The sequence below is a fragment of the Lepus europaeus genome, chromosome 9 (assembly GCF_033115175.1).
Source record: "Lepus europaeus isolate LE1 chromosome 9, mLepTim1.pri, whole genome shotgun sequence".
NCBI classification, from domain to species: domain Eukaryota; kingdom Metazoa; phylum Chordata; class Mammalia; order Lagomorpha; family Leporidae; genus Lepus; species Lepus europaeus.
The window spans coordinates 22,215,814-22,236,616 of record NC_084835.1 but is presented as its reverse complement, the minus strand read 5'-3'; the positions used below and the strand labels follow the sequence as shown (position 1 = coordinate 22,236,616).

Sequence of the window (20,803 nt, the reverse complement as noted above, 5' to 3'; positions counted from 1 at the left end):
CTCTCCTCCTTTCTTTGTATCTCTGCCTTTCAAATAAACAAATAAATATTTTTAAAAAATAATTATAAATGCTGAGATTTTGGTGAATATAGGTACTGAATAAATAATCTTTTTTCCTGTCTTATATTGCTCTGTGTATGTATGTGTGTGTATAAATAAAATGTATGTATTTTCCAAGACTTCCACATTTAGTATCGTATTTGAGTTGTTTTCAGAGTCATGGGCATGGTAAGCAAGCACTTGAGAAAGTGGAATGAACCTGCCTCCCCACTCTGCTTTCAGACTCAAATTCCACCCCTTTTTTCTGCCCTTAATCTTTTGAACCTGTGGTTATGACTTTATCTAGGTTTGTCCTCTCTGAAGGCTTCTTCAGGGCTGATCTTCTGTCATAGTTCCTAGTCTAATAACATGTTTCTTTTGATTTTGCTTGTAGTTGGGGGTCTCTTGCAGTAGGGTTATGTTTTTATGTAATATGGCCTATTCAGGACTCCAGGGCAAAGCTATATATCTTTAAGTAGAAGAAGCAGAGCTGTAGATTTTAATCTGAAGCAACTTGTAAGTGTGGGGCAATGTGAGAAAAACAGGTTTTGTGTTCAGGTTGGGTAAATTTTGCTCTGAGATAGCTTTGCATTAAATGTTAGGCTGTGGAGCAGAGGTGAATAACATCTCCTTGTGCTCTGTTCAGATAGGTGGGCTATGGAATGAAGTAGAATTTTGATTTGTTTTCCAGGTACTGTGAAAATTAACAATTAAAATAATTAATAAAGAGTGGGAGTCAAGATTTACCATGGAATGAAATGAATTTGATAGTTTTTTTCTTAATATATTAGTTTTTCTAAACATAAGAGCTTGGTTGCAGAGATGGATCTCCTTTGTCCTGTGTTGCTGATGTGTGCACAGGAGAGGCCTGGGAAGGAGGTTGGGATTGGTAGAATCAGAACTTTCTGGTGGGACTGATCTTGGGGAACATTTAAGGCCAGAAATGGGCTTGTCAGGGACCAGGTCAGAAATGCTATAGCTCGGTTGCTGTCAGTTTTCAGGGATCCTCTTGATAGTGTCTCTATATCAAGATGGGTGTCTACGTCCTTTGTGTTTGTTTTCCCCTTAGAGGCAAGAAGCGTGTTGCTTCTTCAGAGTCCTGGTAGAAGGGCACTTTAAGATTGTGGAAAAATGGAATTAAAAGACACGTTTATTTTAGTACCAAAAAATTGAAATGCATGCATAATTTTTTCATGAACTTCTGAAGACCACTAGTATGTGCTGGCTAATGAGCACGAGCACCAGTGCCCTGTCACAAGTCCACTACTTGCAGCTTCTGTGATTTGTGTTCTGGGGGAGTCTGGTAATGGTGAAGCTGTGCACCTCTGACCACAGAAGCTGTCACTGCTGCCTCCTCTATCCATTGCCTGTTGATGAACCCACAGAAAATTCTTTGTATTTCCTTAGATGGTTCCTGGACTGAAAATGGCATGTGCACTTGAGGCCTGTGCTTCCAGGAGGGTAGAAGGAGTGGTAGCTGTTCCTTCTGGCTTGTGAATTGTCTGTGGTGCAACTCCTTTTGTTCTCATTTCTGGTCCTGACATTTTATAGCCTGAGTTTGCATGTGTGAGCCTAATCTGAGATGCACGTCTGGGCAGGTTCCCTCTAATCCAGACCAAAGAAGATAGCAATGTAGAACAGAAATGGATTTAAACTTGGCTTCTGTTGGAAAGCCTAGTAAGGAAGACAAATCTAGATCTCCGGTGGGCCTTATGCTAGAATTTTCTGTTCTGATTTTCTTGGTTTAAGGTTCTTTCTAAGCAACAGAAATTAACTTTGGCTAACAAACAAGCAACAAGGGGATTTATTCGGGGAGAGTATAGGATGGCTAACAGACTGGAAAGAAAAGTTGACCAGCCAGTCTTCAGAAGGGACTGGGGCCAGAACAGCCCAGGGATCATGGAGCAGGAGTATCTGTGGGGATGAGTAAACACCACCAGTATCCCAGTCCTGCTTCTATCTGTTCATAAGTCAAAACTCAGGGAGAGAGGCCCAGCTGGTGTGGCTTGGGTCAGGCAGGGGAACCTTAACTGACAGTCATGCCAGATACTGTACAGCGAGTGGTCTCCTGAGCCACAGCGGCCTGCTGTTTCTCAGAAAAGGGGACAGCTGCTGGGCAGGCAAGAACAGGAGGGGTCTTCTGCCCTCAAATTCCCAGGAACAACTGTTAAGACTGGAGCAGACAGCTTCCACCTAATACTGCTGTGAGTGAATTCTGCTTCGTGACTTTGACGTCAGAGGCCTAAGCTTTGTGGTGGTGTTATGTTGAGAGTTGATCCCACTGAGCATTGTTTCTTAGTGAACCACTGTGCGAGAGTCTTGATGGATGGGAGTCCCCCCGCCCTGCCCTCACCTCGTAAAGGTTTCCCCCAAGGATTTCTCCTAATCTGGCCTGTGTTCAGTAGCATGGAGAGGCTTGGCGGAGAGCAGCTCAGAGGGGGTTGTCTGTTATTTGGGCATGCGTTCCTGTTGCACGTGTGAGGAACATGTTCCTTTTAGAAATGCGTAATAATAACGAAGAGAACCAAGAGCTGCTTACCAGAGCCAGAGGGACGGTTCACTGTTTTCTTTGGTAGACTGAGAGCAACCCACAGGCACTTGAGAGATGACCAGAATTATTTGTGTGTGTGTGTCTGTGTGTGTATCGATGTCTCCAGACCATTCCTTGGCCTTGAAACTGCTACCTCCCCATAGTAACTCTAGTGTGTAGAGCCAAGTCCTCTTTGTTAATCAATTGTTTTCCCCTCTGCCAGGTAACTGCAAATGGTGCCTATTGTCCGTGCTGTCCAGCGTGTGCCTGGCTGATCCATGGTCACTTTCCGGGATGGCAGCAAGGTGACTTCAGCTGAGAATGACCCTGACTGAAAGGCTGCGTGAGAAGATATCTCAAGCCTTCTACAACCATGGACTGCTGTGTGCATCCTATCCCATCCCCATCATCCTCTTCACAGGGCTCTGCATTTTAGCCTGCTGGTATGTTCCTAGGTTGCCCTGGATAGCATGGGATGGCGTCTGGGGACAGTGGACGTCTTGGCCCTGATTGCTGCACAGCACTTGGCCTCTGTGTGTGTGACACACAATGTGACCTTGGGCTCATTGAGCTTTGAGTGGAGAGTTCTAGTCCTGGGATGTTTAGCCAATAAACAAAAAGATTGTGGGCTGGCCTTGATTCAGTTATTTGCCAGATTTGTTCATATCACTGGCACTCATTTCAGAATAATGTCAGACACTTCCAAGAATCTGCAAGATGAGTGAAAATCACGGTCTTTTAATTTTCCTTCTCAATGGTGGCAGTTTTATTTTTGGTACTTGGTTAATTAAGAGCATGAGGGGCCTTTTTAGTGTTGAAACACAAAGTCCGTCTGAACAGTTCCTTGGACGTCATCTTACAGACTCACCCCAGACTTGCTTCTTTGTTCTCTGGATATTTTTTGTGTTTTGCATGGAGCCTCCTTCTGACCTTTTGTTGCTGCCTGTTGTGTGGCCAAGGACTGTTGTGAAAGTGGGAGCTGTCCCTGGTTCCTGTCTTTTCCAAGGCCTCCTGGAAGCCTGAAGGCTGTGGCTCACAGTGACCTGAAAGGAGGGGCTTGATGTAAAAAGTTTCTGATGATGGTTTTTGCTCCAAAATGCACACACACCAAAGTCCACCTTATTTTCTCTGAATCCTTGTTTCCAGATGTGCTGTCTATGTAGATGTTGGCATGTATTTTCTGGGCTGTGCTGGAGGGAGAATGGTTCAGGACTCAACCTCCTATCCAGTTCAGTTGTTTATGATCCCAGGTTCTTCCCTAATGAGCATCATTCATTGAGAGTCTCCTGATGGATGCTCCAGGTATATAAATGTCTCCTTGATCCTCAGAGTAACTGTAGGAAGTGGTCCAGTTATATTTCCATCTAACAAGGGGCGAGGGACTTACAGACTTGCCTATTTTACACAACTAATCAGTAAAGCAACATTTTAAAGTCTTGCCCTTAGGGACCCTGGTGCTTGCACCTGCACCTGTCGCCCTGCTTTTCCTTACTCTGGCCCAGTATATTTATATTAATGCTTAAACTTTGCTAAATTTTGTTGTGCAAGATAGAGTACTTAACAGGTACATTCTGAAGTGATGAATTAGGAGTGTTCTGAGACAGCAGATTTTGAGAATTTTGTTTTGTTTTGTTTTGTTTTCCAAGTTAATACCTGTATCTGTTTCTGGCCAAATGCTGGGCCAAGAGTTTTCAAACCTGGGCTAGCATCAGAATATCCTGAAGGGTGTGTTGAACACAGATAGCTGGACCTCATTCCAGAGTTGATTGATCGTGTCTGGAGTGGATTTAAGAACTTGCCTCTGTAATAAGTTCCCTGGCCTAGGAACCACATGCTAAGAACAACTAGATTGTGTCTTTTTTTTTTTTTTTTAAGATAATTTATTCGAAAGGCAGTTAGAGAGATCTTCCATCCATTGATTTACTCCCCAAATGGCAGCAACAGGCAGGGCTGGGGCAGGCTGATGCCAGGAGCCAGGAGCTTCTTCTGGGTCTCCCATGTGGGTGGCATGGTCCCAAGGGCTTGGGCTGACTTCCGCTGCTTTTGCTTTCCCAGGCCATTAACAGGGAGCTGGGTCAGAAGTGGAGCAGATGGGTCTCGAACTGGTGCCCATGTGGAATGTTGGTGCTGTTTAACTGCTGTGGCACAGTGCCGGCCCCTACGTTGTGTCTTCCTTGAAAATTTCTCTGAAGTTTTGCCACATCTCTCAGCTAAAAGTGTTTTTTATTTCTTATTTTGGGAGCAGCATTTTGTGGTAGCACTCATGGTCATTATTATCATATTGACTTCTGCTGAGGGGGTTAAGTTTAAGAGGTAATTGTTGGGACTGGTGGCTTTGTGGTATAGTGGGGTTAGGCTGCCACCAGTGATGCCGACATCCCATATGAATGCTGGTTTGAGTCCTGGCTGCTCTGCTTCCGAACCAGCTCCCTGGTAATGCTCCTGGGAAAGCAGAAGATGGCCCAAGTATTTGGGCCCCTGCCACCCATGTGGGAACTAGGTTCCTAGCTTTGACCATTTGGGCAGTGAACTAGTGGAAGATTTCTCTTCTCTTCTCTTCTCTTCTCTTCTCTTCTCTTCTCTTCTCTTCTCTTCTCTTCTCTTCCTCTCTCTCTCTCTCTCTCTCTGTAACTCTGCTTTTCAACTAAATAAATATTAGAAAAAAAATATTTACAAAGGTAATTGTTACTCTTCCTCCACAAAGAGGCTGTAGCTGCAGAAGGGAGGGGAGGGGAGGATGGTTCTTCCCTGCCTCCACTTCATGGGTTCTGGGTGCTGCTGGCTGGGACCAGGCCGCTTCCTGGAACTTAGCAGAGAACACAGGATATGTGTAGCAGCTGCTGGAGTGCAGTTGGGGCTTATCTCTGAATGAATAGTTTGATATCACAGAGATTTCAAAGTAGACTGTCCTTGGATATATGACGTGAGGGCCTCTGGCATGCAAGCTTGATGGACTAGTGGCGGTCTCAAGTATGGAGAGAGCACCTCACTGCTTGGGGTCATTTACAGAGATGAGAGTTGGAGACTAGGGAATGGCGCATAGGATCATGACAGCGTCTGACCACTTGACAGTCTAGATGTAGCTGAGTTAGGCAGGTGCCTGCCTTATATCCCCCATGTACACTTGGCTAAACCTGAGTCCTGACAAAGGGGTGTGTGGGAAGGAAGGAAAACTGAGCTTCACTGACCACCAGCTGTATTGGTTCTCAGGGGATGGTGATCATTGCACTCAGGAATTTGCCCATCTGCATCGGGCAGAAGAATCCAGGGAGTGAGAGGACTCGTGTGGTGGTGGTGGTGGTGGTGGTGGTGGGGAGTAGGATTGCCCTCTAGTACACTGGGGATGTCCAGTTTTCCTCTCTGAGGTATTGTTGTGACTATGGGTTTCAGCACCTGAGAGCCAAGTGTACTATTTTAGATGACCTTGGTGATGCACCTTGGATGTGAGCTACAGTCAGCTCTTCCTGCCTTCCTGCCTGGTCCTTAGATGCAACAGCTGTTCTGTCCTCTGGGAAAATCTGATGAAACTTGTAGCAAACAGACACTGTGTGAGAGGTGTCTGTTTACCTTTCCTAAAGGTTAGGCCACTGGGAACTGAGGTGTGTCCCAGCAGTGACCCAACAAGGCAGAGGGTGCTGTGCCCCTGGCTTGCCCTGGAAAGTGGTAGATGTACCAAGGGAAAGAGTGTCTGCGTGCCAGGCTACCTGAGCTGCCTGTGTGCAAGTCAGAGAGTAATGTGAGTTGAGTTACTTGTGATTCCATAGGTACTGCTCGTGGTGAGAGAAAGTGGATTTTAACTTGGAGAGGAAGTTGAATCACAGAGGCGATGTCAGAACTCCTGAAGGGTGACAGACAGCCTTGCCCTGCCAGTGTTTGAGAGCAGCCTTGCCCTTTTCCCTGCATGAGAGCAGTATCTTCAGGCTGAGGCTGGACATCTTAGTTATTGTAGCCTCTACCCATATGGCAAGGTTCCCCATGACCGTCATGCCCCTTTCATGCCACACAGGGACCATGTAACAGCTTCCCTCCCTCTGTGCCTATATGGCCACTCTTCAGACATGTTTGTATATTCTTTTGTGAACAAGAAAGAAATAAATGGAATGCCCTTTCTGTGCCTGTGCTGCTGAGAGGCTGAATGAATATCTGAGAATGAAGTCACAAAGCACTTTTGACCTCTGCCCTGAGGCCTGGACTCATGAGAGTCCCTGGGGCCAACTCCCTGCAGCTGCTCCATGGCACTGACCTGTTGGATATTCCAGAGCCAGAGTCCTTTCCCAAGCAAAAGTTACCCTGGCCTCACAAATAAGCCCTGTATAAGCTCTCAAACACCTGTGGGAGATCAAAAACTCCTTTATCACCCAAGGCTTCCTCAATGAGAAGGGCTGTCTGGGGGCCAACACTGTGGCACAATGGGTTAATGCCCTGGCCTGAGTGCCGGCATCCCATATGGGTACTGGTTCTAGTCCCGGCTGCTCGTCTTCTGAGCCAGCTCTCTCCTATGGCCTGGGAAGGCAGTAGAAGATGGCCCACGTCCTTGGGCCCCTGCACCCACGTGGGAGACCGGGAAGAAGCTCCTGGTTCCTGGCTTTGAGTCGGTGCAGCTTCGGCCGTTGCAGCCATCTGGGGAGTGAACCAGCGACCTCTCTCCCTGTCTCTACCTCTCTCTGTAACTCTGTCTTTCAAATAAATAAAATAAATAAATAAAAAAGAGAGAGAAGGGCAGTCTGGAGATCTCAGATATACCCCCCTCTAGTCCTTCACTGTCCTGCCTCTACTCTGTTCTTCTCTGTAAGAACTCCTGATGTCTCCAAGGAGGTGTCTTGTGTGGTTTCTTCTCTGAGTCATTCCTGTGGTTTCTGTATCTGTATTCCTTCAGTGAGCTTTTCATCGCAGTTACCTAGTGATGGGAATGGGAGCAGTGTAGATCCAAAATTGTCTACATAATTTGCAGGACCACCTAATGCAGTGCGAAACAGAAAAATGCAGGGCTGCTTACTCAAAAAGCAGGAGTGAGGGGTGCAGGGGAGTACCAGCAGAGGTACTGAAATCTACCTGGATGGGAGTAGTTGCAAGGCATTCTCCTACCAAAAAGCTTGCCAGACATGCTGTGGTGCCGTCATCCTGAGAATGGGGTTGGCCACTGCTTCAGGACACAATCAGTATATCTTACCCCAGTCCTCTTTGCTTTTGCACTCAGGCCTCTGCCAGAAGGTGGCAACAGATACACACTTAACTCCGGCAGGGCCAGGTCCTGGGATTCAGGTGACTGGGAGCTGGGTCTGTTTGTAGGAGAGAAGATACATGAACCTACTAGCTGAGCCCTGAGCACGTGACTTTGTTGTTGTGTTGAACTTAACTTGAAAAACACGAGTTTTAGTTTGAACTTCCTTTGACACAGGACTTGAGTTTAAGTAGCTTATATACAAGATGAAATGAACTCTGGGAGTGTTGCGGGGGAGCGAGATGGCAGGAAAAGTGCATTACCAAGTAAGCCGTCACTTGAGCGGCTAAGATTAATCTCACTCAGGAACCCAGAGGAACAGTGCAGGACACCCCCCCCCCCCCCAGTGCCCCCAACCTCAGTGTGGGGAGCTGAAGTATGTAGGCCAGGAATCTGCAAACTCTTACAACCCAGGGTCAGATACTGAATGTTCCACTGTCACAGGCCACAAGCAATCTATGTCACATATTCTTTGTTTTCTGATTCAATATAGCCCTTTAAAACATAAAAACTATTCTTAGCTCACAGACTACAAAAACAGGCTGTGGGCTGGATTGGTTTATAGGCGAAGTCTGCCAACTCCTAATTTATACAGCAGCAGCAGCCCCTAGTTGAGAGCTGCTTCCAGTTCACATCAATTCTCAGCACTTGTGGCCTCCTGCAGCAAGAGAGAACTCTGTGGGACAAAGAGGTGCAAGTGTGGGCTGTTGCCCAGAAATAAGAAGAGGAGAATGTAGGGAGCCAGCAGCTCTGGGACCATCTTGGGTACCCAGATGCAGGGAGCAGGCTATACATGCATGCCAACAGAAAACTGTGTGGCCAACAGGGGGACGGGGAGGGTACCAGTCAGGACAGAGCAAAAGAGGAGTGCTCTGATACTACAGACCCTAGGAGCCATGCAGAGAAATGTGGTCTTGAGTTCAGTCCTGATTAAGAGGCAAGGGTGTGGTTTTAGGGGTAGAATCAAGGCGTCCTACTATGCTAATACACTCTTGCAGGTGGGAATTAATGGTTGCTTGATCCAGATTGAAGCTGTGGAGGTGTTGAGACACTGTTGATTTTTTAAATGTATTTTGAAGGTGGAACCCTTGGGATTTTCTGAGGGCCAGATGTGGAAAGAGAGAGGAGTCATGATCGAAGTACTTGGCCCAAGTGGCTGGACTGGTGGAAAAGGGTGCTTTGGATACCTGCTTCATTCCCTTTGCCACTGTAAGATCAGGGCATGCTAAGTTATAATCTGATTATAGAAATAAAACTTTGTGGGCAGGCGCCGCGGCTTACTTGGCTAATCTTCTGCCTGTGGCACCGGCATCCTGGGTTCTAGTCCTGGTCAGGATGCTGGATTATGTCCTGGTTCCTCCTCTTCCAGTCCAGCTCTCTGCTGTGGCCCAGGAAGGCAGTGGAAGATGGCCCAAGTGCTTGGGCCCTGCACCCACATGGGAGACCAGGAGGAAGCACCTGGCTCCTGGCTTCGGATTGGCGCAGCGCACCAGCTGTAGCAACCATTTGGGGGGTGAACCAACACAAGGAAGACCTTTCTCTCTGTCTCTCTCTCTCTCACTGTCTAACTGCCTGTCCAAAAAAATAAAAAATAAAAAATAAAAAAAAAGAGGCTGGCGCTGCGGCTCAATAGGCTAATCCGCCGCCTAGCGGCGCCGGCACACCGGGTTCTAGTCCCGGTCGGGGTGCCGGATTCTGTCCCGGTTGCCTCTCTTCCAGGCCAGCTCTCTGCTGTGGCCAGGGAGTGCAGTGGAGGATGGCCCAAGTACTTGGGCTCTGCACCCGCATGGGAGACCAGGAGAAGCACCTGGCTCCTGCCATCGGATCAGCGCGGTGCACCGGCCGCAGCACGCTGGCCGCAGTGGCCAATGGAGGGTGAACCAACGGCAAAACAAAGACCTTTCTCTCTGTCTCTCTCACTGTCCACTCTGCCTGTCAAAAATAAATAAAAATAAAAAAAAAGAAATAAACTTTGTGGAAGCAACTTGGAGGTGGTAGTAGGAGTACACAGACAGCTTAAAATGTTTTTAGTCTTTTTCCTCACCTTGGGAAAATGAGTGTTTTTTACTTCTGAAAATTGCTTGATAGCTTCCTTCTAAGCTTTCCTTTTGGTCTGGAATTTTGTAGCTGTGAATGGTAATTAGGTCCTTCCCGTTTGCATTTTTGCAAAATTGTTCTTTTGGAGGTGGGGCATTTTTCTTTTGCTTCTGTTAAAAGGAATATGTGGTAATGATTAAAATCCTCAAACAGAACAGCATTGTGCGTGAGGCGTAGCGTTTGTACCTTTGTGCAGTCATCCTAGCAGAGAGCCTTCAGTGGCAGTGATGACGATGTCTGCTGCTCTCAGCAGATGCTGCCTCACTCTGTCCTAACTCTGCTCTCCGTTCTGCTCGTCCCAGCTGCCCACTGCTGAAACTGCCCTTGCCGGGGACAGGACCTGTGGAGTTCTCCACCCCTGTGAAGGACTACTCGCCTCCACCTGCAGACTCCGACCATAGACGCACAGAGCCTGCCGAGCAGCCGGAGTGGGTAGGTGCTGGCCAGCTGCTGAGGGCAGTACAGGCCCTGCCAAGGCCTTCTGTGAGTGAGGCTGAGGCTGTCCGTATACCAGTTACGACTTCATGTACTTGAATACAGAAGCACCAAAAATATTTAGTTACATGTTTAATGAATAACGTTTGCTGAAAGGAGACGCCAAGTGACGCTAAAGTGGGACTGTCCTACAACACCTGGGATCTGCAGTTGTCCCTCGCTATGACCAGCTGGGCCTGAGTTCATACATGGGTTGCTCACACACCATGTGAGGAGCTGGGCAACAGGCCATCTTCTCCTGACTCCTAGCAGTCATGAGCACAGCTGAGCATCCCTGAAGTGTTCTCTCATCGGAGCTGTTAGGTCCTATTTTATCCTTACAACTCAGCTTAAAAAGTAGAGGTTTTGGATCTTTCTCACAGGTAAGGAGCCTGAGGCCCAGCATGAAGTGCCTCAGATGTTAGTTGGCAGGGGATCAACCCTGGGTTGGAGCTTTCAGTCTAACCCCAGGCCTCTACTTCTCCTGGACCATGCTGTTCTCAGCTGACCATCTCTGGGCTGAGCACTGATAGAATGAGGAGCAAACGGTCTCTCCAGCTGAGGGACTCAGGAGCAGGACCTAATTTGCCCTAAGTCTGCACTCACTGTCTGGAACTCAGACAAACTTGATTAGCCTGTCTCTGTACCTTCCACCCGCCAGGTCATAGATGAAGTGCCCTTTTCTCTTGTATCATGCCCTGGCCCCGTGGATTGGTGCTGGACTGGAAGTGTCTCTTGTTGGGGATAAAACCAAAGCTCAGGGAGCAGAGCTTTTCTCCCTCTACCTTCCCATTCCTTTTTTGGATAATGAGCTTTACTGTGGTGTTGCTGGAGTGGAAACATATCTTGGAAAATAGGATGTGCTACAGCTACCCTGTTGGTGGGAAGTACATAGCCCTGACTCAGTGTGGCACTGCCTGGCTGCAATTCTGTGGCTTCGTGTCCCAGCTTGACCATTGGCTCACTATAGGAGCTTCTAGGTTCAAACCTTTACCTTCAAGAACCTCTTACTGCAGTTGTACCACATAATGGTTCCCAGGTCCTAACAAGGTAGGCTATGGATGCTTCCTGAGCAGTAGAGTGGAGTCAGCCTGATGGTGCAGAATACATGTTTAATGACGGCCTGTAAGGGGATTTGTTTTTTTTGTGAGCTCTTTGAACTCTGCCCTTCATTGGCCTGGGATGGTGACGGTAAGTGGATGTGCAGGAATAACTAAGGGCTCAGGAATCAGGATTGTCCGTTTTCTGACTTTCTGTTTGGAGCCTCCATCTCCTTGAGAAGACCCAAGCTTGAGTGCTTCATCTGTATCATTGCAGTTCAGAGATCAGGTGTCACGCCCACTGACTGTCCAGTGATAATGGAGTGGCAGTGATTGACAGAAGCACAGGCCAGTGATAATGGAGTAGCACTGATTGTTTTTGTTGTTGCTGTTTTTTAAAGGACTGCATACATAAAGCACCAATCACAGGGTAGGTAGGCTTTCTTCTCCTTTTTTTTTTAAGATTTATTTATTGGCCGGCACCGCGCTCACTAGGCTAATCCTCTGCCTGCGTTGCTGGCACCCCGGGTTCTAGTCCCGGTTGGGGCGCTGGATTTTGTCCCGGTTGCTCCTCTTCCAGTCCAGCTCTCTACTGTGGCCCGAGAGTACAGTGGAGGATGGCCCAGGTCCTTGGGCCCTGCACCCTTGGGCCCTGCATGGGAGACCAGGAGGAAGCACCTGACTCCTGGCTTCGGATTGGCGCAGCGTGCCAGCCCCAGTATGCTGGCCTGACTTACTGCTGTTGGTCACTTGGGGGGTGAACCAACGGAAAAAGGAAGACCTTTGTCTCGGTCTCTCTCTCTCACTGTCTGACTTTGCCTGTCAAAAAAAAAAAAAATTATTTATTTGAAAGACAGAGCTAGAGAGAGATAAAGATAGAGTTCTTCCATCTGCTGGTTCACTCCCCAGATGGCTGCAACGGCCGGAGCTGCCAAAGCCAGGAGCCAGGAGCTTCTTCCCAGTCTCCCATGCGGGTGTAGGGGCCAAGGACTTGGGCCATCTTCTACTGCTTTCCCAGGCCATAGCAGAAAGCTAGATTGGAAGTGGAGCAGCTGGGACTTGAACTGGCGCCCATATGGGATGCTGGCACTGCAGACCAGGGCTTTAACCCAGTGTGCTACAGTCTTGGCCCCGGCAATGATTGTTTTAGTTAAGAGGGGCAGAGGGGCTGGCTTTGTGGTGTAATGCATTAAGCTGCTGCCTTAGCACCAAGTCCTGACTGTACCACTTCTGATCCAGCTCCCTGCTAATGGCCTGGGAAAGCAGTGGAGGATGGCCCAGTGCTTGGGCCCCTGCACCCATGTGGGAGACCCAGAAGAAGCTCTTGGCTCCTGGTTTCAGCCTGGCACAGCCCTGGCTGGTGGAGCCATTTGGGGAGTGAACCAGCAGATGGAAGATGTCTGTCTCTGTCACTGCTTATTTAGCTGTGGTATCTCATGAGGCTTCCCTTGACTTTGTGACTGCTTCTCAGACTTGCCTTGTTTTTGATGTTTTACTCATGGTTTTGGGAGAAAGGTCTCAGTGGTGAAGTGTCCTCCTCTTAACATCTCAAGGGTATGTGTGATCCGCCTGACTTACTGCTGTTGATGTTAACCCTGATCACCCCAACAGAGTGTCAGGCTTCTCCCTGCCCCCTGCTGTACTCTGTGGAAGGAAGTCACCAGGCACAGTCCACTCTCCTGGATGTGTGCCCTGCTTCTCTTCTTCACTGCCATCCTTTTGGAGTCGTGTTTCGTTAACATTTACACACTCCAGTGTTTTGCGCATTGTTGTAGATGTTGAAGAAAGTTTTCTTGTTGAACAAAGGAACAGAATGGCTTATTTAGGAGGCAGTGAGTCTACAGTTTTTCTTGGAACATGGTAGTGGTAAGGTGGGTAGGACCAGGTTGAATCTATCCTGTGGAGTGTAGACTTTAATTTTGTAGGCAGTGGGAAGTTGACACTATGATGAATGTGGTGGTGAAAGTGTTAATTTGATTGAACTTGGAGAAATTGGAGACTGAGAGGACTGTACCTGGAATGCCGAGTCCGGATTTCATAGTTTCAAGAGGTAATGAAAGAGATGCAGCTAGCGTGTTTTCAGCCAGACACTTCACTCGATGGTTCACATGCATCATCTCCATCGGTACTCATGGTGATCTGGTGAGGTCTGAGATTTTATTCCCATTTCCTTCAGACAGTGAATTTCTGAGGCCTGGAGCTGCGCATTCAGGGGATGGTGGAGCTAGATTTCTGAACCCTGGTGGGTTTGCTGAGTCCCATCTTCCCACCATACCCCCTGCCGGTCAGGGCTGGAGGACGAGAATTAGAAGTCCCCCTCTGCAGAGGACTGGAAGGACAAAAGCTCTCGTCCTGTTCTGAAGGGAGCCTGTGGGGGTGCCAGTATAAAGGTGCGGTGACCTGGGGCTCTAGGTTGGTCTAAATATGAAGGACATAATATGTATACAAAGCCTGGGATTTGCAGCCCTGGTCGGGCTCCCCTAGACCACCTTATGATGGAACTGGAACCTTAGACCAATCCCCACCTACCAGGTCCACAGAGGTGGCCAGGCTTGTTCCATGCTAAACTTGAAGGCCATCATCGCAAGGCTTATCATGGCTGCTTAAGTCTGGACATAGGGTTTACAAGAAACCCTGGACAGAGGCCTTGTGCCATCAGTGTTGGCCAGAGACCCCAGGGCCTCAGCTTCTCTCCCACATTGCTTACCTGGACCTTTGCTGCTATGTCCTGCTCTCCATGGGATTCATGCTGTTTGGAACTGCCCCAGCAGGTTGGCTGTAGAGGAACAAATGGGCTAGGGAGTTAGGCAGCCTGGGGTTTTAATCCTGGTTCTGCTGCCTGTCAGCTGTGTGAGATTTGCTACAGCATTTTCTCTCTCTGAGCCTGGGTTTTCCTATCTGCATCCTTTAGCTCAAGGTCTCACACGACCACAGTCAGCTAGCAGCAGAGGCTACAGTCAGCTTACAGCTCAGCTGAGGGAGGGTCTGCTTCCAGGTTACTTGGACAGCTGGCCATTAGCAGACCCCTCAGGCTGTGGGCCTGAGGATCTCAGTTCCTCACGGGGTGCTGGTTGAAAGGCCTCTCAATTCTTTGCCTTCCCCGAGCAGTTCTTCTGCAAAAGAAGAGGCAGGAGAGAGTCCTGGTCTTTTCCTTTTTTTTTTTCTTTTCTTTTTAAAGATTTATTTATTTATTTGAAAGAGTTACACAGAGAGAGGAGAGGCAGAGAGAGTGAGAGAGAGGTCTTCCATCCGATGGTTCATTCCCCAATTTGCCGAAATGGAATTGGCTGCAACGACCAGAGCCATGCCGATCCGAAGCGAGGAGCCAGGAGCTTCCTCCGGGTCTCCCACGTGGGTGCAGGGGCCCAAGGACCTGGGCCATCCTCTGCTGCTTTCCCAGGCCATAGCAGAGAGCTGGATTAGAAGTGGAGCAGCTAGGTCTTGAACCGGCACCCATATGGGATGCCGGCGCTTCAGGCCAGGCTAACTCACTGTGCCACAGCGCCTGCCCCAGTCCTGGTCTTTTCTAAGCTGATTGCTATTTGTCAGAATAGCATTTGTCACTTCAGCTGTATGCTATTTGTCAGAAGCAGAGTGCCAGGTCTGGCCTGCTCTCGAGGGGATTCCATAGGGCATGAGCAGAAGGTGCAGGCTCCGGGGCCCTGTGGGAAGGCCGTCTGCCACCACCTCCTTCCTGGTACAGGCACCTGGACTCTGCTGGCCCCTGTGCTTCCTCACTCACTCAGGATACCAGATTCCCTGTGCACATCACTTTGCTACTGGAGAGCCAAGTACAGGCTGTGAGAGAGCCCAGCATAAATGTGTGGAACTCCATCCCCACCACCCTGTTAGTGCCTGTCTACCTGCCACCTGCCAATAGCTGTAGCTTATGGTCCAGAGCCTCTCACTACACAGGTGAAGAGCTGGAGGACCCATGCCTTCTAGCAGCAGACCCCAGTCAGTACTAGCAAGCGTAGGGATTGATGCCTCAGCTCTGATCGCTCTCGTGGGATCAGTTCTGTTACCCACAGAGGTCACTGGCTCAGAAACAACCTTTTGACTGCTTTCGCTTACCTGCTCTTGTCTGTTTCCTGTGCCTCCCAAATAAACCACTTGACCTAGAGTCAAGTGGTTCTTCTGAGGACACCCAGACTAAGATAGTGAATGACAAGGGCTAGGCCAGAGCCTTTTGAATAAACACCATCCAAGAATCCCCATGCCCAAAAGAGGCAGGTTGAGGGCATGTGTGGTATTGACTCCTCATCTAGTGGATATAATAGTTTTGAACAACTGTGCCATGATTTGAAAAAGCTGGAAAGATGTGGACCAGCTGCTTGGACAGCTTACCTGTAAGTTAGCAAAGATACATCCAGGACCAGCCACAGAGGGAGGCTTTGCCAAGGCTGGGGAGTGTGACTACACAGTAGGTCTACTTCTGTGTGGGTTTTTTCTGGTAAAGTTTTTCTGGCTGAGGAGCAAAGGCAAGTGACATGTGGGTTTTACCAGGGTTGATGGGAGGCTGAGGGGGTAACATTCCTGTGGAAATTGGATGAGCGTGTGGTTCTTTCGCCTCAGTAGAATGATGGTAATGGTTAGGTATGTACTCCCCAGCAGAAATCTGAACATAGGGAGCAGGGTCCATGTGGAACTCCTGAAGTGGGATCCCTCGTTCTGGCTTCTGTTCTTTAGCACTTTGTTGAAGTAGTGGCTTGCATGGTCCTGGTTGGGGAGAAGGCACCTGTGGAGGAAGGAGGCCGGAGGTGGGCTACAGGGCCAGGGAGCTGTCCCAGCATGGAAATTGGCTTAAGGGGTCAGTTGCACAGGCTCAGTGGGCCTGAGGGTGGGAGTGGAGGGTCCTGGAAGGGCAGTGGTCAGAGGAGGTGGTATGTGCAGAGTCACAGCCTGGGGCTGGAGTCTCCACAGTGCCACGGCAGTGCTGTGTCCATCAGATGTCTGAGATGACCCTCCTGAGAGAGGCTTCTGCCCAGCTGAGGTCTGAGTGGTGTGTGGAGTGAATGAGTTGCTGCTCAAGCTGGGGACTGTGTCTGCCAGCCCCATCCAGGTGCCTCCGTACCTCCTGGCAACTTCTGGTGGGCCTGCTGTGGGGTATGCAGCAAACTGGATGAGGCCTGCTGTCCCCAGAGCATCATGAACTTAAGCCACACGAGGGCACAGGTGGTTGCTTCTGGTGGTTTCTTTGTGCCCAGGGGCCCAGGAGATATCCACCTGCTGAGCTTGGTTGGCGTCTTGGCTCTTGCCCTGCCCTAATTTGGAGTTTGGAATTGTGTGCTCAGTGACCATCCCTTCATCTACACATGGCCCCTTGGAGTCTCTGAGTGCAGTGTAGACCTGTGGACAGCCCCTCATCTCTCAGCCAGACCTGGCTTCCCAGGCCCTTAGTCTCCAGTAGACGCTGTAACTCTTTCTGGAGTGTCTTTTTTTTTTTTTTTTTTTTTTTTTTTGACATATAGAGTTAGTGAGAGAGACAGAAAGGTCTTTCTTCCACTGGTTTACCCCCCAAATGGCTGCTATGGCCGGAGCTACGCCGATCCAGAGCCAGGTGCTTCTTCCCGGTCCCCCATGCAGGTGCAGGGGCCCAAGCACTTGGGCCATCCTCCACTGCCCTCCCGGGCCACAGCAGAGAGATGGACTGGAAGAGGAGCAACTGGGACTAGAACCCTGTGCCCATATGGGATGCCGGCGCCACAGGCGGAGAATGAACCAAGTGAGCCACGGCGCCGGCCCTTGGAGTGTCTTTTTGTGTTTCTGGAGCACTGCTTTCATCCGGTCACCCCTGCTCGTAAGATAGGGGTTTTTTCTCTGTTGACTGTGTAAAACTCCAGACAGTTCAGCCAGCCTGCGTCTTTACCTGCTCATTGTCCCTGTGATTGGCATTCTTACCCAATAGGACCCCCGTCCAGGCTGTCTGCTCACAGTGTCCCTTATGCCTCAGACACCTTCCTGTCTCCCACCAACCCTTCCCTGTCCCATGGCTCCATTCAGCCCCTCCCCTGGCTCAGCTGCCTGCTGCGGCTGACCCAGGACAGATTTCAGGCACGTTCCACCACACTCAGCACTGGGAGCTGCACAGGTGTACCCTCTTTTCACTCTTGTGACTTCAAGGGTAGACAGCAGGTTCCAGTGAGAAAAGTATGCCCCATAAGGTGGGAGTCCTGGATTTGAGTCATGAAAGGCACAGCACCTGTGCCTCTGCCTCCCATAGGACTGGCTGGGGACTCATGGGCTGGCTGTTGGGTGCTGATGTTTCTAGTAACCCATGGTCTCTGCAGACACTGTCTGCCTGTGTGAATGTGGCATGCAGGGACACGTGGATGCTGCAGGTGAATGGCATCATGCCCTCTCACAGCAAGGAGGTGAAATCCAGAGATGCCAGCAGTGTTCTAAGGCTACGCTTTGGGACACGGGTCTTCTGATCTTCAGAAACAACTGCCCTACTGCAGTTGGCAACACAGAGCGGTGAGATAGGCTGCATCCTTGGGGGAGCTTTGGGTCTGTCCCCTGGGCAACAGAAGTTCCATGAAGGGCAAACAGTAAACGTTTAGCTTCTGCAGGCAGATGGCATCTGTCGCAAACACGTGTGAAAGCAGCCATTGATGGTAGTGATGGAATGGCCATGGGGTGCTCCTATAAGGCTTGATGCAGAAGAAGGCCTGTGAGCCAGGGTTTGCTGACACCTGGCGCCGCAGCCCTTTGCCCTTAGGAGGTGTCAGTGCATCCTTGATGAAAATGTGTTCCTGTGCTGCTCCCTTGTGCACTGAGCTGACTTTTCTGCACCCTCCCCTATTTCTTCTGCAGTATGTAGGTGCCCCAGTGGCTTATATTCAGCAGATATTTGTGAAATCCTCAGTATCTCCCTGGCACAAGAACCTCCTGGCAGTAGATGTGTTCCGCTCACCTCTGTCTCGGGCATTCCAGCTGGTGGAAGAGATCCGGAACCATGTGCTGAGAGACAGGTACCTGTTCCCAGCAGCCTGGCCTCCCTGAATCCCATTGAGAACTGAAGGGAGGGTTACAGTCCTTGGTGTAAGTTCAGTGAGCTAGATCTGCAGAAAAAAACAAGAAGAATGGAGGCCAAGTCGGCCTTATATTTCTTGGTGTCCTGTGAACCCACTGGGGTTTCATTCCCTCTGCACTATGCCAGCAGCAGAGGGAGCTCTGAGCTTCAGCTTCACTTCTCAGGCAGAGCAAGTGTCCATCGGGCTGACTTGTGACGCATGGGGCTTCTTGTCCGTGTGGTATGAGATGGACATTTAGAGGTGGCTGTGCGGACGAGACGCAAGCCCTGCCTGGGGATGCCTTCAGAAGCCCCAGCCTAGGCCATGCTCAGGCTCATCAATGGGTGTCTGAGTGTGCTGGCTTCACAGCCTGTATCACTCTGGGTTTTAGTGAGCTGACACCTTTGACAAGCGTGCTGTTGAACTAAACGAAACCCCACTTGCCCACTGAATTGGCTAGGTTGTTGTAGTGAGTAGGGCAATGCATGTCCCCACAGTCCCCACACTTTGTCTCTCTTTGGAGGTGGTGGACTTTGAGGTTCCAGGTGTACTTTGAAGTCCAGACACACATGCTTTGGCTGTTAACCTCCTGGTGATACTTGCCTGTAACACCCTCATTGTCAGGCTCTTTGGTGATACCAGGAAGCAGATAGAGGACACTTAGGAACCTGATGACTGAGGTGACCCATAAGTGCATTGGGCCTGCTTTGAGATGGCGGACACAGCAGGTGCCTTGTCCTGTCTCTTGCACAGCTCTGGGCCCAGGAGCCTGGAAGAGGTGTGCCTACAGGTGACTGACTTGCTGCCAGGCCTCAGGAAGCTCCGAAACCTACTCCCTGAGCATGGATGCCTACTGCTCTCCCCTGGGAACTTCTGGCAGAATGATCGGGAGCGCTTCCATGCTGATCCTGACATCATCAGGACCATTCACCAGCATGAGCCCAAAACGCTACAGACTTCAGCCACGCTCAAAGGTACCCCATGACAGGTTCCCTAGGACCCATGCGGGTGGTTGTCGGTCACCATCTCTTCCTTGATGGGTACTCTGGCTGATGAGGGGTTATTGTTATGCGGGTGACAGTGGGAAGGAATCCTTTGGTCATTTCTTTTGTCAGCACCTGCTGATTTCTGTCCACAGACTTGCTGTTTGGTGTTCCTGGGAAGTACAGCGGGGTGAGCCTCTACACTAGGAAGAGGATGGTCTCATACACCATTACCCTGGTCTTCCAGCGCTACCATGCCAAGTGAGATGACCAGTGCTCTGGGCTTCTGACTGGGCTGAGTGTTCAGAATGCTCCCTGGGAACCTGGGAATGTTTAGGTCTCCTGTTGAAATGTTTCTGTCCCTGGCTTAGCTGAAGGGGTGCTATCTGCTACACTTGAATGGGGATGGCCTAACAGACGGTTAAGGATAAGGGGTAGGGGCCAGTGTTGTGGCACAGTGGGTTAAGCCATGGTGTGCAATACTAGCATCCCATATGGGAGTACCCATTTGAGTCCCAGCTACTCTGCTTCCAATACAGCTCCCTCCCAATATACCTGGAAAGGTGGTAGAAGATGGCTGAAGTACGTGGGCCCCTGCTATCCACGTAGGAGACCCAGATGGAGTTGTGGGCTCCAGGCTTCAGCCTGGCTCAGCTCTGGCTATTGTGGGCATTTGGGGAGTAAACCAGCAGGTGGAAGATATCTGTTTCCCTCCCTCCCTTCCTCCGTTTCTCCTTCTCTTTTTGTTGCTCTGCCTTTCAAATAAATTTTTTTTAAGAAAGAAAAAGATGAAAGCAGGACCAGCAATTTTAGTGTCCCTTTGGTCTCTCTTGAGCCTAGGACAGGTGTCCCCAGATGACACATCAGGTGCCTCCAGTTAGCTCTCTGGGGCCTTTGGCAATCAGCTTGGGATTATAGTTGGGTGAGAGGGAGAAAAGAGAGCTTCTAAGACAACTTTGTTATTCTTCCAGCACCCGTGAACACTAGAGAAGCTTAGAGGCCATAGAGAAGTCCCCTGCCAGCATAGCACAGGGAGGCCCTGATGGGCCCCCTTCAGGGGATCACCTTTGTCCCTGGGCCAAGAGGGATACTCCATCCACCCCCACCTCACTTCATAACCAGGTTCTTGGGTAGTCTGCGTGCCCGCCTCATGCTACTGCACCCCAGCCCCAACTGCAGCCTTCGAGCAGAGAGCCTGGTCCACGTGCACTTCAAGGAGGAGATTGGTGTCGCCGAGCTCATCCCCCTCGTGACCACCTACATCATCTTGTTTGCCTACATCTACTTCTCCACACGTAGGTCCATGGCAGGGAGGCTGGGGGCTTTCTCGAGCCAAATGGGTATTTGCACACCACCCCCTTCCCTGCCTCTGGTGGTGACCTGGCACAGAGATGTGCCGGGTG

General features: G+C 49.9%; 1 protein-coding gene across 5 annotated transcripts in view; it reads left to right on the top strand.

Annotated features, from left to right (window-relative positions):
- The window catches only part of SCAP (SREBF chaperone), a 74,723-nt gene that overhangs the window by 42,822 nt on the left and 11,098 nt on the right, over positions 1-20,803 (top strand). For 4 of the 5 annotated variants that reach the window (XM_062200735.1, XM_062200736.1, XM_062200737.1 and 1 more), the window contains exons 2-7: positions 2,793-3,012; positions 10,190-10,319; positions 18,218-18,375; positions 19,171-19,391; positions 19,556-19,661; positions 20,523-20,695. In XM_062200735.1, coding sequence (XP_062056719.1) covers positions 2,891-3,012; positions 10,190-10,319; positions 18,218-18,375; positions 19,171-19,391; positions 19,556-19,661; positions 20,523-20,695 — 910 coding nt within the window. In that variant the 5' untranslated portion in view covers positions 2,793-2,890. Of the gene's footprint in view, positions 1-2,792; positions 3,013-10,189; positions 10,320-18,217; positions 18,376-19,170; positions 19,392-19,555; positions 19,662-20,522; positions 20,696-20,803 lie in introns of those variants that run through there. The other variant, XM_062200739.1, reaches the window with a different exon arrangement.